At 52.5% G+C, this 14,927-nt stretch overlaps 2 protein-coding genes across 2 annotated transcripts; both read right to left on the reverse strand.

Moving 5' to 3' along the window:
* Positions 1 to 1,186: 1,186 nt before the first annotated feature.
* LOC103897097 (butyrophilin subfamily 1 member A1) lies at positions 1,187 to 5,037 on the reverse strand. The gene is made up of 3 exons (XM_019471481.1): positions 4,783 to 5,037; positions 3,765 to 3,824; positions 1,187 to 3,508 (listed from the first exon to the last, which is right to left on the reverse strand). The coding sequence occupies exons 1-3, from the start codon at positions 4,862 to 4,864 to the stop codon at positions 2,985 to 2,987; spliced, it is 666 nt and encodes a 221-aa protein (XP_019327026.1). The 5' UTR covers positions 4,865 to 5,037; the 3' UTR covers positions 1,187 to 2,984.
* LOC103897098 (E3 ubiquitin-protein ligase TRIM11-like) lies at positions 5,036 to 7,799 on the reverse strand. Its single transcript, XM_009277067.2, has 3 exons — positions 7,548 to 7,799; positions 6,184 to 6,279; positions 5,036 to 5,945 (listed from the first exon to the last, which is right to left on the reverse strand). Exons 1-3 carry the CDS (start codon positions 7,797 to 7,799, stop codon positions 5,640 to 5,642), a joined length of 654 nt encoding a protein of 217 aa, XP_009275342.2. The 3' UTR covers positions 5,036 to 5,639.
* Between the last annotated feature and the right edge of the window lie 7,128 nt (positions 7,800 to 14,927).

The following is a 14,927-nucleotide window of genomic DNA, read 5'->3' on the forward strand; positions in this document are numbered from 1 at the left end:
GAGGCAGGTCCTGCTTGACCAACCTGATCTCCTTCTATGACCAGGTGACCCGCCTAGTGGACGAGGGAAAGGCTGTGGATGTGGTCTACCTGGACTTCAGCAAGGCCTTTGACACCGTCTCCCACAGCATTCTCCTGGAGAAGCTGGCGGCTCACGGCTTAGACAGGTGTACTCTGTGCTGGGTCAAAAACTGGCTGGACGGCCGGGCCCAGAGAGTTGTGGTGAATGGAGGTAAATCCAGTTGGCGGCCGGTCACGAGTGGTGTTCCCCAGGGCTCAGTTTTGGGGCTAGTCTTGTTCAATATCTTTATCAATGATCTGGATGAGGGGATCGAGTGCGCCCTCAGGCAGTTTGCAGACGACACCAAGTTGGGCGGGAGTGCTGATCTGCTGGAGGGTAGGAAGGCTCTGCAGAGGGACCTGGGCAGGCTGGATTGATGGGCCGAGGCCAATTGTATGAGGTTCAACAAGATCAAGTGCCGGGTCCTGCACTTTGGCCGCAACAACCCCATGCAGCGCTACAGGCTTGGGGAAGAGTGGCTGGAAAGCTGCCCGGCGGAAAAGGACCTGGGGGTGCTGGTTGACAGCCGGCTGAACATGAGCCGGCAGTGTGCCCAGGCGGCCAAGAAGGCCAATGGCATCCTGGCCTGTATCAGAAATAGTGTGGCCAGCAGGAGTAGGGGAGTGATCGTGCCCCTGTACTCGGCCCTGGTGAGGCCGCACCTCGAATACTGTGTTCAGTTTTGGGCCCCTCACTACAAGAAGGACGTTGAGGTGCTGGAGCGTGTCCAGAGAAGGGCAACGAGGCTGGTGAGGGGTCTGGAGAACAAGTCTGATGAGGAGCGGCTGAGGGAACTGGGGTTGTTTGGTCTGGAGAAAAGGAGGCTGAGGGGAGACCTCATCGCTCTCTACAACTCCCTGAAAGGAGGTTGTAGCGAGGTGGGGGTCGGTCTCTTCTCCCAAGTAACAAGCGACAGGACGAGAGGAAATGGCCTCAAGTTGCGCCAGGGGAGGTTTAGATTGGATGTGAGGAAAAATGTCTTTACTGAAAGAGTGGTTAAACATTGGAAGAGGCTGCCCAGGGAAGGGGTTGAGTCACCATCCCTGGAAGTATTTAAAAGACGTGTAGATGAGGCGCTTAGGGACATGGTTTAGTGGGCATGGTGGGGTTGGGTTGATGGTTGGACTCGATGATCTTAGAGGTCTTTTCCAACCTTAATGATTCTATTCTATGATTCTAACTCAGTTGTAACCTTTGTGGTGGCAGCTGGGCACAGGCAACAGCACTAGTCTCCCTGGTCTACTCCAGTAGCTGGAAAGAGATGCAGCACCAGGTCAGGCTCAGATATCCTGCCCTGGCACTAGGGGATGGGCTCACCAACCTCTCTGGCACTGTACAGGGACAGGTGACATCCTGTTGCACCTGGGCTCTGCACATCTGTGGGACCAGCAATCCAGCAAAGCAATCCAGGGGACCATCCAAGGAGTCAATCCCAAAACTCATGCTCCTGACAGACCACAGAAGAGGGCAAATCCTGGTAGGAATGGACAAGGTCTCCAAGTGGCTGCCCACACCTTGCTGCCAGCATGTCCTCAGCTCCTGGTGCCAAAGCTGACGTTGTGCCCACGCAGGAGGAGGGAGAGCTTACCCTTGCCGGGGCCATGGCTCTGCATTTCCACGAGCACACTGGGAGGAAGGCGAGATCCCACAGCCAGAGCACAAAGGCAGCTGGGTTCATGTCTGGGAAGAGCTGGAATCAAACCCTGCAGCAGCACCACAGCCAAACCCAGCAGGTCACCATGGGCTTCTGGCCACAGAGCAAGGACAAGGGGTGGGCTTCACCCTTGAGCAAGCTATGACTTTCACAGATGCTTTTTCACAGTCCCCCTTTCCAGAGGTTGTATTAAGCATCCTAGGCAGAGTTTGTGTTGTAGCATTGCTTCTCTTCACCGGAATCCCTCCCCTCCACTCCAGCCCCCAACCTCCCTTTCACAGGTCAGCTTTTTCAACAGAAGTAGATGGAGCCAACGTGTTTGAAGCCTTTCTTATCTGTCAGCAAGGTCTTGTGTGATGGGGTTTAGTTTCACATTTGTTTGACCAGCATTTGAACTTTGATTGTTTATATAACTTTGGTTATTCATATTTTTCACTTCTACCATGCAATGCCACAAATCCTGGCAGTTCTACAAAACAGCAAGTCTCAAACCAGCAATTCCTACAGCCTCTTCCTAAACTTCAGCAAATTCATGGTATTAGTTCTTTGGCTGGAGAAGATCTAAACCTCTAAATTTTCTTTCCAAGAGCCTCATCACAACCAGAGAAACAAATTGAATAGTCAAACATTGAAGAACTATCGGGTACACTGATTTGTTAAAAAGCAGTGATTATAATTCCACCCACAAAACTATTTGAAGAAGTAAATCCTACTAGCACCTCCCAAAAAGATGAATATTTACTTGTGTTTTCTTGAGTTAACACAAGAATCAAATCAGGCCAACCACAGCAACTAATACATGGAGGCTGCCCAGGCTTCGGGGCTACAGAGCATCACCCCGTGGCCAGGTGGGCTGCTGAGCAAGGTTTCATCCTCCTTGCCCATCTGCCTATTTCCTCAAGTAAAAATATACCATCACTAGGCACTCCAATGCCACTGCTATGCCCCTCAATCCCCCTCATGGCTCCTGTAAATAAAGTGTGTCCCCAGAAACGGCCATTCTTCACCCAGAGCCCTGTTCTAAGCCTCTCCCACTGTGGTAGGGCCAAGGTTGGGGAAGCCCACAGATCTCTGCTCCCAGCAAGGCAATTCCTACTCTCCGCGGGCAGGCAGACAGGACTCCAACAGCCTCTGAGGCTCACAGCAGAAGGTTTGTAGATGGAGATGGCAGAAGATCTCTAAGCAGATGGGAGTCCCCAAGGACTAGCCAGATGGGGATGCAGGAGGGCAGGGTGGCCACAGCAGAGCCTCCTTGGAGCGACACACCTCCTCAGGTCTCAGGACACAGTTTGAGCTGGGACCCCTTACCCACCCAGAACCAGGGGTGGATTCGCTCCCCCACAAACATGGCTTGCGGGAAAGTGAAAATCACAGCCTCGCTGTCCACGTTAACAAACATCACCCGCCCCCCTGCATGGTCCAGACAGACCCGCACCCTCCGGGGGACTGTGCTGTGGAGGACAGGGGTGGGAGATGGGGAAGTGAGAGCCTGGAACTTCTCCTTATATCGCCCCACCGCCCAGATGCCCCCCACAGGGCTCATGTCAATCGGTCCCTTCCTCTTCACGGACTCCAGGGCCACCCCCACAGCCCAGCATGACCCACAGCCCACCTCCACCTCCCAGCATCGTCGCCCTGAGTTGAATCCCTCGCAGCCCAGCACACAAGGCCACGGATCAAATCGCTGTGGGTTGTCAAGCCAGCTCTGCTGTGTGGCTCCCTGCATCACACTTCTCTGATCTTCTGACAAGACGAGCCGGGACTGAGCTGTGTCTGGATCCAGAGTCACATTCACTACAAGAGAGAAGGCAGGTCAAAGAACAAGGGGTAGAGACCAGTCCTGGGAACAGTTTCACCATGCTGGGTCCATGTTTGGTCCTGGCTTGGGAGGAAGCCTGGCAATACTTTTCTTCCAGAAGGTGCCTAGCTCAAAATGGGGATCAGCTCTGTGCCCTGAGCCAAGGCATGTGAAGATTCACTGTCCCCCAAAACATGTGTTGCATCCCTTGCAACCAGGGTTAATTGGAGGAGGCTCCCTAGCAGAACTCACCTTTTGAGTATGGTCCCTGTGATTCCTCCATCCCCTCCCCTGTGTCAGTTGTCAAAGCATCTGAAAGAGAGATGGAGCCCGGAGGTCACCTCTGACGTCCGGATAACACCGCCAACACTGGGAGGTGGTTTGTGGAGACCAGCAGGGAGGTGGTGGGCAGAGATACTGCACCCTTCCTTCCCCAGTGCACACGCTGCTTGCTGTGCCTGCCGGCTTCTCCAGTTGAAGCAGGAAGGAAGAAACCTAAAGCAGCAGGAGCAAAAAAGACTCTGGGGCTACCTAACATGAGATGGACACGGACATACTGCAGCACGTCTAGAGGGTCACCAAGATGGTTTGAGGAGTTGTAGGATCTTTGTCTTCAGAGATATTCAGAACTCAACTGGAGAAAACACTGAGGAATCCCACCTAGTGGTACCTGCTTTGAACAGAGGTTTGGACTAGATGACCTCCAGAGGTCTTTTTCAGCCTCAGTTATTCTGCACGATGCCAGACTCTGCCTGACAGTCATCTCAATCACTTCTTTGGGGATGAGCCTCCTCATTAGGAAAGCATGAGCGGAGAATCATTTGGGCATATTGGGACATCTGGGACTTGTTCACATTCCTGACCCACTTCCAACCACGGAGCAGGTCTGGAGCACAGATCTAGAGCAGAAAGAGCTGTGGCAGCATCCAAGTCAGGTGTTGCACAAAGGGTGTTGAAACAGGTTCACATGCGCAGGAATTTATTAGTGGGCTCCACCAGCTGATGATGTGAATCAACACTAATGTTGACTATTCTTTTGGAGAAAAATAAAAGCCAAGGGAGATCAAGAGAGAACCAGGGGTGGTGGGAGAGGGAAGGAAAGGGAACACCCTCCCACTTTAGCTGGGACACCTCTCCAGTGTGTCCCCAGGGCAGGGCATGTTACACAAGGATTTTCAGCTTTTTATCCCTTCTGCAGGGCATTGACTACCCTCTTCTTCCCACCCCCCGGGATGCTTCTCTGTTCTCCTCTGAGATCCCTTCTTTGTACCTCGGGGTTTTCTTGCCACCTCCTCTAGCGTGGGAGCTGTTTCTGAGCAGCTGATGGGCCCCTTCTTCAGCTCGTGACTCATCTGCTCCTTTTGCTGGAGTTTTGCCCTCTCACACCTGGAGTTGTACAAGCCACAGCATTTATATTCCTCCTTTAACTCAGTCTCCTGTTAGTGCCAGCTGCTAGAGGCCACTTTCCAGCTGAATCAATACCCCCCAGAAAGTCCACTCCTTTTTTTTTTTTTTTTTTTTTTATTTACATAAGAGCATCAACGAGAGTAGAGACAGCAGGTCTGATTGGCAAGGTCACTACTCTGTCCTGATGCTCTAATTGCCATTTAAATTTCTATTACAAGTGATGGTCCTGGTGCCCCCAGTCACTCTGTCCCTTCAGAGCAAACTTGCATCACAGCCAAGTGCTGAAGCCCTGAGCCAAGGGCACTATGCCCTGGTCTCTATGCCTTAGTGTCACTATGCATCAGTCATGGAGAAACCAACCAGAGACCTTAGAAATGAAATGTCCTCCTCAAATATTTCCCCAGGTATAGACTTTCTTGGTAGACTCATACTAGTTCATCAGCCTCTGGAAAACTGAAATATAAACATCAATGGGGTACCCCTGGTATTTGAGGTATCCAGCTTTGTTCTGGGGCAGGAATCTTTGCAACCCTAAAGTAGCAGTGTGATGTAAAGGAGAAAGCAATACATACCTGCTCAAAACGTCACCAGCGTCCTAGATGAGAGAAGAGAAGCAGCTCAGTGTTACTTATCCTGCACACACATTCCTCACATTCCCCTTACACAGTGAACGGACACACCAGCAAGGTAAGATTAATAAGTAAGATAATTAAGGTAAGATTAGCCCATCACGTGTTTCTGATTTGCTGGTGCCTCACATGCTGTTTGCCAAGACAGCGCTGGTGTTTCAGCAGACCTCACCTGCAGGGACTCGTGTCCTGACAGCCGACACTCCTTCTCCTTGATCAGGCCATCCAGATAAATAATCTTCTTGGAGAATTTAGCAGCATTTTCTTTCAATCTTGTTTTAATCTGCTTCTCCAGCTCTCCCAGCCGAGCCAGCAGCAGGCACTCTTGTTCCTCCAGGTACTGTCGCAGCTGCTTAAATTCAGGCACAATCTTCTGCCTCTCCGCCTTCACTTTTTCCTTTACAAGCAGAAACAATCCTCTCAAGGGAGGGTGGGACCACGGAAGGGGACAGGCAGCAATTAAAAGCATCCACAGCTTTTACTTTCTGGTGTGGAGCGTGACTGTGATTCCGAGGGTGCTTATTGTGCACCAACAGCTGGACACAACAATTCAATCTCCCAACTCCAAAGGCCAAGAATCAACCTTTCTTCACCCTCCCCAAACGAACTTCTTCCCGGTAGCACCATGCACCTACCAGATAGTCCTGGCAGATCCATTGCTCCTTCCTTTCCCGTTTCTCCAGTTCTCCTTTCTCTCTCCTGAGGCTCTCCAGTTGCAACTGGATTTGCTCCTGGAAGAAGAGACATCCTTTAGGAGCTCCTCACCACCCACACGTACGCCTTGTGTCCATAAAATAGTCTGTTCCCTGGGTTGGACGTAAGCAGCCTCTGGCACAGAGTCAGCCTCTGGCCCTGTGGGTCCAGGGTGCTCGCAGGGGCCGGTGTGACTGTGAAAAGCAGCGAGGGAACATGCAGGGGAAGGGTACTGGGGAGGAACCAAGGAGGAATAGGCAGATAGGGGTATAAAAGGGACTGGTCATGGGTAAAACGGAGCTGGTCAGTGCGCTTGCCTGACCCCGCCCCGCACCTGATCACCACAGTCTGTCCTACCTTCTCACTAAATCCTTTCTTAACTATCTTTTTGCATGATCTCTCTGTATCCCATGGGTGCGAGTGCCGCACGGGCGAAGTGCTAGTTACTGGGGGGACCAGCGCAAGTGGATTTGGTGGCAGCTACTGCAGTCAGATGTGGGGTGCAGGCACCCCAGGGCTGTGCTCTCAGCTCCTGGAGTCAGTGGGGTCTCAGTGCAGCTGCTGGAGCAGGAGGGGGTCCTGGATGCCAGCCACTGTGTCTGGGAGGGTGTGCGTCCCCAAAACCAGCTCCTGGAGGGACTGGTGCAAGTGATGCGAGTGAGGAGCTCAGCAGTGGCAGCTGGAGCGGAACCACAACCCACCTGCCTGGATAGAATCCCTATGGAGTCAGATGCCAAAAATCAAAATAATATTAAAGACTGATAACAGTCACTATCACCACCTTGGTCTGGCAGACAGCAACACACCGAGGGACACTGGAGGGGCCACCAGAGCAGGAAATTATAACGTCATATATGTAAACTGCACAAGACGGTACTAAGGACAGACTCCCCTTACCCTTATGAAAACTTGATAAATGTTATGTCAAGCCACAAAGCATGGAAAAGGGAAACTGCAGCAACAGGAAGACATTGGTTAAAAAAACAAACAAAAGAAAGCATAGAGGGTGCAGTTACAGCATTGACTCCTTGCAGAGAGCGTGGGCTTTTGCAAACCACAGACTGGAAAGCTTCCCAACAGGTATATAAAAAAATCGCATTTGCAAAGAATGCCTTAGAAAGCCGTGAGCAGACAGATGTAAAAAGCTACGCAGCACAGGGACTGCACGCAGCGTAACCCCCAGCCCTCGCACGTCATGACAAAGCGCCTCGGTAAAAGAGGTCATTAGCGTGGCGAAGGCAGCCTTCCCTCAGCAACGTGAAGAAATGGCCTAGAAAGGTGCACGGAGGCCTCCCGGCAGCCTCACCTCGTCCCCCCCGGGTTGGTCCAGCTGCTTCAGCCTCTCCGCGATGTTGCCCAGCGGCCGGTTGGGCCGGAGGCCGCGGCCGGGGAAGGTCTCCCGGCACTGGGGGCAGGAGGGGGTGGCGGCCCGGGCCCAGCACAGGGAGATGCAGGCTCGGCAGAAGTTGTGCCCGCAGTCCAGCATCACCGGAGCGCAGAAGAAATCCAGGCAAATGGAGCAAATCGCTTCCTCCCGGAGCTCCTCGGCTGCCGCCATGGCCGGGGCGCGGCGGGTGCTGTGGAGAGGCGAGGCGCTCGGGCTGTTTCGCTTTCGGTATCGGGAACGGAGCGAGTGCGGCTGCCGGGACGAGACCTGGTCAGCGGCGGGACCCTTGAGGAGTCTGGGACCCCCAGGCAGCTGCAGGTCCCCCGGGTGGCTCTGGGACACCCCCAGCTGGGGGACCCCGGGTGGCACAGCACGGCCAGAGGAAGCACATCCCCCCACAACTGTCCTTCCATCCTGCCCTTATTTAAATTAAAGGGGGGTCTGGTGTTTAGATCTGGTTGACTTTAACCCAGAAGGAGCCCTGCTGTCCTTAGCAGGATTTTCCTCCATCGGTCACCCAGCTAACACTCTTCAAACCCCTTTTCTACAGACCAGCTCCCTTTTTTCCTGTTCCTCCTACATTGCCCACAATGGTTTGGTTTTTTCCCTCCTTGCCTTTTCCTCCTTTGTAGGTCATACAGTTGCAAAGATGAAGTTTCTTTCATTTTTCTATTGCCTCATTATGTACTTCATAATGCTTCATGTTCAGAAGCAGGAGGCAGGTAGGACTCTCCACGACGATGCTTGCAGCTCATTTCAGATCAGCCGCATCTTTCAGCAACGTTTCCCTTCGTGCTCCACTTTCCACCCAATGCAGTGATTCACGGTCCTGGGGAGTGATGGTTCTCAGCCCAGGTTAACCCCAGGATTATTGCTTTTGGGTGTGTTGTTCCACCCCCCACCCCATTTATTTTGAGCTCAGGCAGCTGGTTGGATGCATTTAACTATCAGAAGTGCTGAGAGTATTTGCGTGAATCAGCATGCATGTCATTGACGGCCTTTTTGTAGGGATTTAAAGACATTTAAACAGATTTCTTTGCCTCTTTAATCTGCTCGTTCCCCTGCCACCCGGATGCATGGACCATTTGTCCGTACGCACTGGTCTCCCAGCAGACCAGGCAGGTGAGTGAATTACTGAGCCAAAAGCCCTTCACTGAAAGGGTTTATCACCTCTCTATTAAAGGCAGGGCAGGCACATGAGCAAAATCCTCCCAGTGTCACTCCAAGCAAATATTTTCCGTGTCAGAGATTGAGCGCTTTGTATTAATCCATAACGGTGTGGAGGCCAGAGCCCGGTTATGTCCCTGGGCAACCACAAAGGAGCAAAACCCTGCTGAGATGCTGCAGGAGGTGGCACAGGCTCCCTCAGTGAGGAACTTCACTGCAGGCCCCTCCTGAATCCATAACGGCCAGCGCCTCCTTGCTAGGGTCTGGGTCCAGCCCTGCACTCTCTAACATCTCCTCCTGTACCTCCTCATAGCTCACAGTTTGCATCTGCGAAAAGACATTGCATGCACCTGCCTCCAACCGCTTTGGAGGTTTGCTTCTAATTAAACATTTCTCTCTTCTCCTCTTAGTCCCCTCCGTTCCCATTCCCCCGCCGAGTTTGCAGTGCTGGGATCTGATCCCCCTGGTCCTCACTGACGGAGGGAGGCTGCCCTGCTGCCTTTCCCTGGGGATGAGTGCTTGGTGCTCGGAGGTGACCTGGCTCCGGATGCCACACTCGTCACTTGTGTGTGGCTACTGCAAGGGGAAGGATTGGGATTAGGGAGCAGAAGCCAGGGTGCCGAGGCAGCACAGAGCTGCTGAGGCGCCGCATCGGCCAGGGCTGTGCAGATTCGAGACCTTCTGCCGTCTGACCCTCTGAGGAGGGATTTCACCTGCTTGGTTTGAAGTGGCATCAGAAATGAAGATGCCCAGCTGGAACTGAAGGTGACAGGTTTGTAGTCTGTGTCTGCCTACTTTAGGAGGGAAAACTCTTAAAAATGAAGTATCAACATATCGGATGGCAGGGGCCGCTTCTGGCAGTGAAGCTGCTTGTGACTTTTAGGAAGAGAGTCTATTTGGTGCCACCCAGGACACCTCTGCTTGTTTGGTTTGGGTTTTTTACCCAAGAGAGTCCCGGGCAGAAGCACCCCAGAAATGAGCAGTTTGGGGCATTTCTGTTCTCTTTCTGTAGGATTATAGGAGGTGGTAGGTAACACTGCAGCTGGAGATTGTGCCCTATTTCAAGGGTGGGTTTTTTTTTTCCCTCTCACCTATTGTTCTTCTCTGTTTAAGACAAGAAACTGAGAAGCACATGTGATCCTGAAATATAAAGACTATCTCTTAGTTTGATACTGGCTTGGAATAAGATGGAAAAGCTTATTCTTTTGCCCTGTGCAAAATAATTGCAATTCCTCATTGCTGTGGTTTCTGGAATCCGAGAGTAAATCTCAGATGTTGAAAACATGCATAGCTTAGCCCAGTTTTTCTTTTAATGACATTCTAGCCACGGGGTCTGGTCCTCACATCTCTGTGGAGAATAGCCAAGGAGGCATCTGAGCTGTGTGCCAACCAGCTGGCTGGTACCTGGAGTCCCAGGTCCTGTGGAGAGATCCCAGCCATCAGCACATACCTGCGGAGCCCCAAAACCAATCCTGAAATGTGAGGGGCCTCTTTGAAGCACAGAGCACCCTCCTTGTCATGGGAAACAGCCCAAAGGACTTGTCCTGTGTGGTGAGGAACACCTACCTCAACCAGGAAAAGGAAATTGCTTTCTGAAAGCCAGCTTAGTCACCCTGACGCAGGCAGGGTGAGACCGGGGGAAAGCTGGGTTTCTCAACAGATTGGTGCCCTGGATCCTCTTCACTGGAATTTTGTGTTTTGGAGGGTGAGAAAAGGTTCCTTTTTGCTGTGCCAAAAAAAAAAAAAAAAAAAAAAAAAAATCAAAGGTCTGGTACCTGAGTTGCATAATTGCAGCATTTTGGTGAGAAATATAACAATTTCATGTAGGATTGCCCCATGAAGACTCACGGGAGTTTAAATTCGGCTCTCTTCTTGTGCAAGAAGTGTCTCTGCATTCTGGTGCCACTGCAGGTAGGAAGTCTTCAGTAACACAGAGGCCCTTGAAAAGCAAGGCTAGACTAATATGGGTCCTCTAAGGGGCATGTGTCAGGGAGACAATCTGAGCCAGGAGTTTTTGGTCCCATACCCAGAACCCGCGTCGACGGCACGTTACGGCTGCGACCAAGCGAAGGTGTGGGGACAGCAGTCGATGTGCTGCCTCATCGGTCAGTGGCTGGACATGGAGGCCAGCGGGTAACTCACAAAGCCCATGGTCCCATCAGCATTAAGGTGGGGCCTGGCCTGGCAGCAAAGGTAAAGCAGGGTGTTGATCAGACCTATGTGATCCTCCCTGTTCCCAGGGGAAAAGGCTGCAGTGACAGGCAGTGGACGCACCTCAATAAACAGGTTTTTCTCAATGCTGGTCTGTGTCAGAGATGCTTCATACAAATCCTGCCCAGATTTGATATGTTATTCTGAGCAGCCGTGAATGAAAGCCGTCCCTGTTAAAATGTGTCTCCTTCTCCAATGGCGAGCCCTCTTTCTGTTTCTTTTACGCTGTTCTGGCTGCTGCTGCTGCTTTTTCTTCTCCTCGTCCTGGGCAGATTGCTGTGTTGCAGCACAGTTTTATTTTAAAGGACTGGGGTGAGCCTTCTCCCCAGGAACATGGTGCTCTCTCTTCTAAAACTTTTTTTCTTTTAATATAAACAAGCCCAGAGCCCTCTTGATTTGCCAGCTTGTCCAGGAAATATGGGTCTCATCCAAGGTCTTGCCCAAGGCTAAGGCCTTGTCCAGGGCCTTGGAAACATGTTCAGACATTGTTTTTGCAGTGTCTTGAATGGCATTTTTAATACGCAGCTTAACAATTTCCACCCCGCCTCTTTAAAAGCAGCACAGCCTTTCTAACCAGGCTTTGCAATACAGGTCTAATGCCCACCCCATGGACAGGGGCTAAGGGCAGGGCTAGGACTGCAGGAGGTGTCGGGGCTCCTCATCACACCTTGGAAAAGGGACCAATGGGTGCCTGGGTCTCTGCCCCGAGGTGCCAGATCCAGCCCTGGGCAGGCATCCTGCCCCACACCACCCTGCAGCCCCTGCCCGCGATGCTGGCCCCAGATGGCTCTCGGAGCCAGCTGCGCAGCGAGGCCCTGCAGCATGGATCAGCCACTCCTGCCCTGCAGCCGCCGGTGGCTCTCGCACACTGCAGCCTCGGACACAGCAGCCCAAGGCCTCGCCAGGGCTCGGACAAGAGCACAGGCTGATGGCGGAGGCACGGCCTGGCAGACAGGTCTGGCATCTCCCAGCATCCTGGAGCGAAGGGCTGGGGCGGACCGGCCGGCAGCGGGGCAGACTCTGGTCAGGCAATTCTCTGGAGCAGTGGACAGCTGCAGGAGCCTCTGCGGGGCTGCACCACAGGGAGCACTGGGATTGCTCCGTGCAGCCCCACGCCCACCCTCTGGAGAGGCCAAAAGGACTCCCTTGGCCCAAATATCACCTCCTTGCTTGGCCCACACCAGGGAGGTTTGTGTGTGCAGACAAGAGAAACCTGCCCATAAATGACAAAAAGCCCTGGGTTTTGTCCAGCTTTGGCTCAAATATGAAACCTTCTGCCAGCTCTCCTGGGGGCAGGTCAGAAAAGCTGCCCACGGTGCCCTGGGAAGCCAGCACACAGGGCCTGCTATCAGGGAGACAGCCTGGGCTCTTCAGGCCCTCCCATCTCCTCCAGTAACAACGCAACAGCCCAAAGTTTGTCTCACTTTTATTTACATAATTGCACAGCCCGTTTCCCCATGACACTGGAACGTGGTGGGTCAGAGACACTGATTTCCCACGTCCACGAGCTGAACATCTCCTCTGGGAAGGAGGAGAAGACTCAAAGAGTCGCTATTGGGTTTTGCAGGGGCACATGCAACAACTCCAATTATTGGCAACTACGATAAAGACAACAAAGCTGAGAGTGAAGCCATGGCTGCGCAGCAGCACAGGGCTGGGCCCCAGCTGCCCCCAGCCAGGGACTTCTGGCTTTCACAGTTGCATATTTGGATCAACAGTGGGTTTCCTAACTGAAACACTGGCTCCATTAAGTCCTTACTAGAGGAACTTGGTGTGGGAGTGCACATTCTTCCTTACCTGCCAGAACTAGATACGTCGCAAGACCAAGCTCCTGGGAGGCAGCCAGGGCTGGGAAGGTTAAACTAACCCCCCAAGTTTTTCTTCACTGGGAATGTCCTGGTGATACAGGGTTTAATGGGGAGGGGCTGAAGGAAGGGGTACCCAGGACAAGGCACAGAGCAGCGGTGCAGCGCTCACTGCCAAGGGAAGGGGTGTGCGGAGGGAGGCAGCGCCCGCATGGGAGCTCCACTGCACAAGCTGATTTGAAGCAGGATGCTGCTGCTGTGCAGGGACCGTAACTGCAGCTGGGCTGAAGAGGCCTCTCTGCACTACGAGCCTCCAGGAGCACCAGGGGCTGAGTCATCCCTGCACAACAGGGAAAAGGGAAGGTGCCCATGGGTATGTGACAGAAGGGAGGAGACAGGCATGGAGGCTGGCAGAGGGAGGGGAACAGAGATGCACAGCCTGGCTGTGGCAGAAGACATTTATCCCGTGATCAAACGAGACCTTCATGCTCAGAACAGAGACCAGCTCGGACCAGCCCACAGGGGCCCACAGCTGGGCAGAGAGAGGCTGCTGCCAGATGTGCTGGGATATCACCGAGTTACATGGGAACCCTGGGACAGGTGACAAAGGAGGACACAGACCAGGCCCCAGGGCTGGAGCAATCCTACTGGGAGAGACAGGGCGCTGGCCCCTGCTGCTCATGCCACCAGCAACTTCCAGCCTAGGGTCAGGGAACAGGGGACATGTAAGGAAAAGCATCCTGCTTTGCAGCTAGAGAGAAGGAGGAATGGCACATGGTGCTTTGAATTCAAGAAATTACAGGTCTCAATCTAGCAGGGCATCGGACTGATCCACTTGGGTTCAGCAAAGGAGTGGAGGGACATAGTGTGTGACTACCACCACCCACTGCAAGGCCACGGGCACCTTGGAGCCTGCCTCCTCCCTGCTATCTACCCTCACCATCGCACGAGTGAGAGCCAAGGCTCAGGCCAAGCAGCTGCACGCACCTCTGGAGCACTCAGCAGGGCAGTGCCAACGCTGGCATCCTTACGGCCTGCTCCACTCACGAGGCTCAGGAAAGCACAACACCAAGCACAGGCATCGTTTGGCAGGGTGGGGAGGCAGTAGAGAGGCAAGGACTAAAGCCAAACTCAGAGAGACCCTCAGCAGATTGGGCACTCCAAGACAGAGGGGTTCGTTACCTGGATGTGCTGGAAACACAGGTGGATGAAGGAAGAGGAGGAACGCTGGGTCTGCAGGAGAATGGACACAGAGCCTGTTCTCTGGGAACCAGTGAACTTGGGGTGTTTCACTAGAGGACACATAACAGGCAGGCAGTGCTTTCAGGGATGAACCAAATTACAGCAGCTCCTCCGGCTGCTGCCGAGGAATGTGCAAATAAAGCTCACAGAGAGCAGCCGAGACCACCTGCGTCCTGCCGAGCAGCTGCAGAGCACGGCCTGTCCCGTAAGGTATGTGTGTAACCGATACTATGAGAGGTCCAGCCTCAAGATGGTGGAAGGACATCAGCAAACAGAGACTCCAACTCTCACCTTCTGGGGTCAGAAAAGCTCCTGTCTGAATCTTTTAAAAGCAAAAGGCAATGGTGGGTTTAGCTAGTACGAGCCATCACTTCCGACCCTCAGATCCTCCATCTACCTTTGCCAGACATACCAAGAGCTGAGTGCATCCAAGTCCTGGGGATGAGCCAGGATCTGCAAGGAAAACATTTTGTGAGATCACGTCTGCACAGGAAAAGATTTTCTCATTTTGAAACTTATTTTGAAATTCTCAAAATTACAGTACTTTACAATACAAAATGTCTCCATTCAGTATTACGTCATTTTACTCCTTCTGGGATTATAATAATTATTAAAAACACACAACTTTCTAGAAAGGACAGAAACACCACGAAAGAGACCAAAGAGTAACGGGAAAGGCTGCTGCAGTATTATCAAAACCAATTTAGTGCAAAGGAGAAGGGAACTTTCAAGAACGGTCGATGAAAAGTGTTCTTTATATGCTCATTTGGAGAAAAGGCATAGATTTAACCTCTGAATGAGATCAGGCTGCCAGCTTCTATACTGAAGCTTAGAACATCAACACAAAAGGACTGAAACACAATATGCATGGCCA

The sequence above is a fragment of the Aptenodytes forsteri genome, unplaced genomic scaffold (assembly GCF_000699145.1).
Source record: "Aptenodytes forsteri isolate BGI_AS27 unplaced genomic scaffold, ASM69914v1 Scaffold274, whole genome shotgun sequence".
NCBI classification, from domain to species: Eukaryota; Metazoa; Chordata; class Aves; order Sphenisciformes; family Spheniscidae; genus Aptenodytes; species Aptenodytes forsteri.

Excerpts from the sequence above, each read along its gene's own strand:
- LOC103897097 (XM_019471481.1), bottom strand. The coding sequence starts at position 4,864 with ATGAGTCACGAGCTGAAGAAGGGGCCCATCAGCTGCTCAGAAACAGCT. Across the intron at positions 3,825-4,782 it reads GGTGGCAAGAAAACCCCGAG|ATGCTTTGACAACTGACACA; the intron begins GTACAAAGAAGG and ends TCTCTCTTTCAG. Across the intron at positions 3,509-3,764 it reads ACAGGGACCATACTCAAAAG|TGAATGTGACTCTGGATCCA; the intron begins GTGAGTTCTGCT and ends TCTCTCTTGTAG.
- LOC103897098 (XM_009277067.2), bottom strand. The coding sequence starts at position 7,799 with ATGGCGGCAGCCGAGGAGCTCCGGGAGGAAGCGATTTGCTCCATTTGC. Across the intron at positions 6,280-7,547 it reads ACCAACCCGGGGGGGACGAG|GAGCAAATCCAGTTGCAACT; the intron begins GTGAGGCTGCCG and ends CTCTTCTTCCAG. Across the intron at positions 5,946-6,183 it reads GGATCTGCCAGGACTATCTG|GAAAAAGTGAAGGCGGAGAG; the intron begins GTAGGTGCATGG and ends CTGCTTGTAAAG.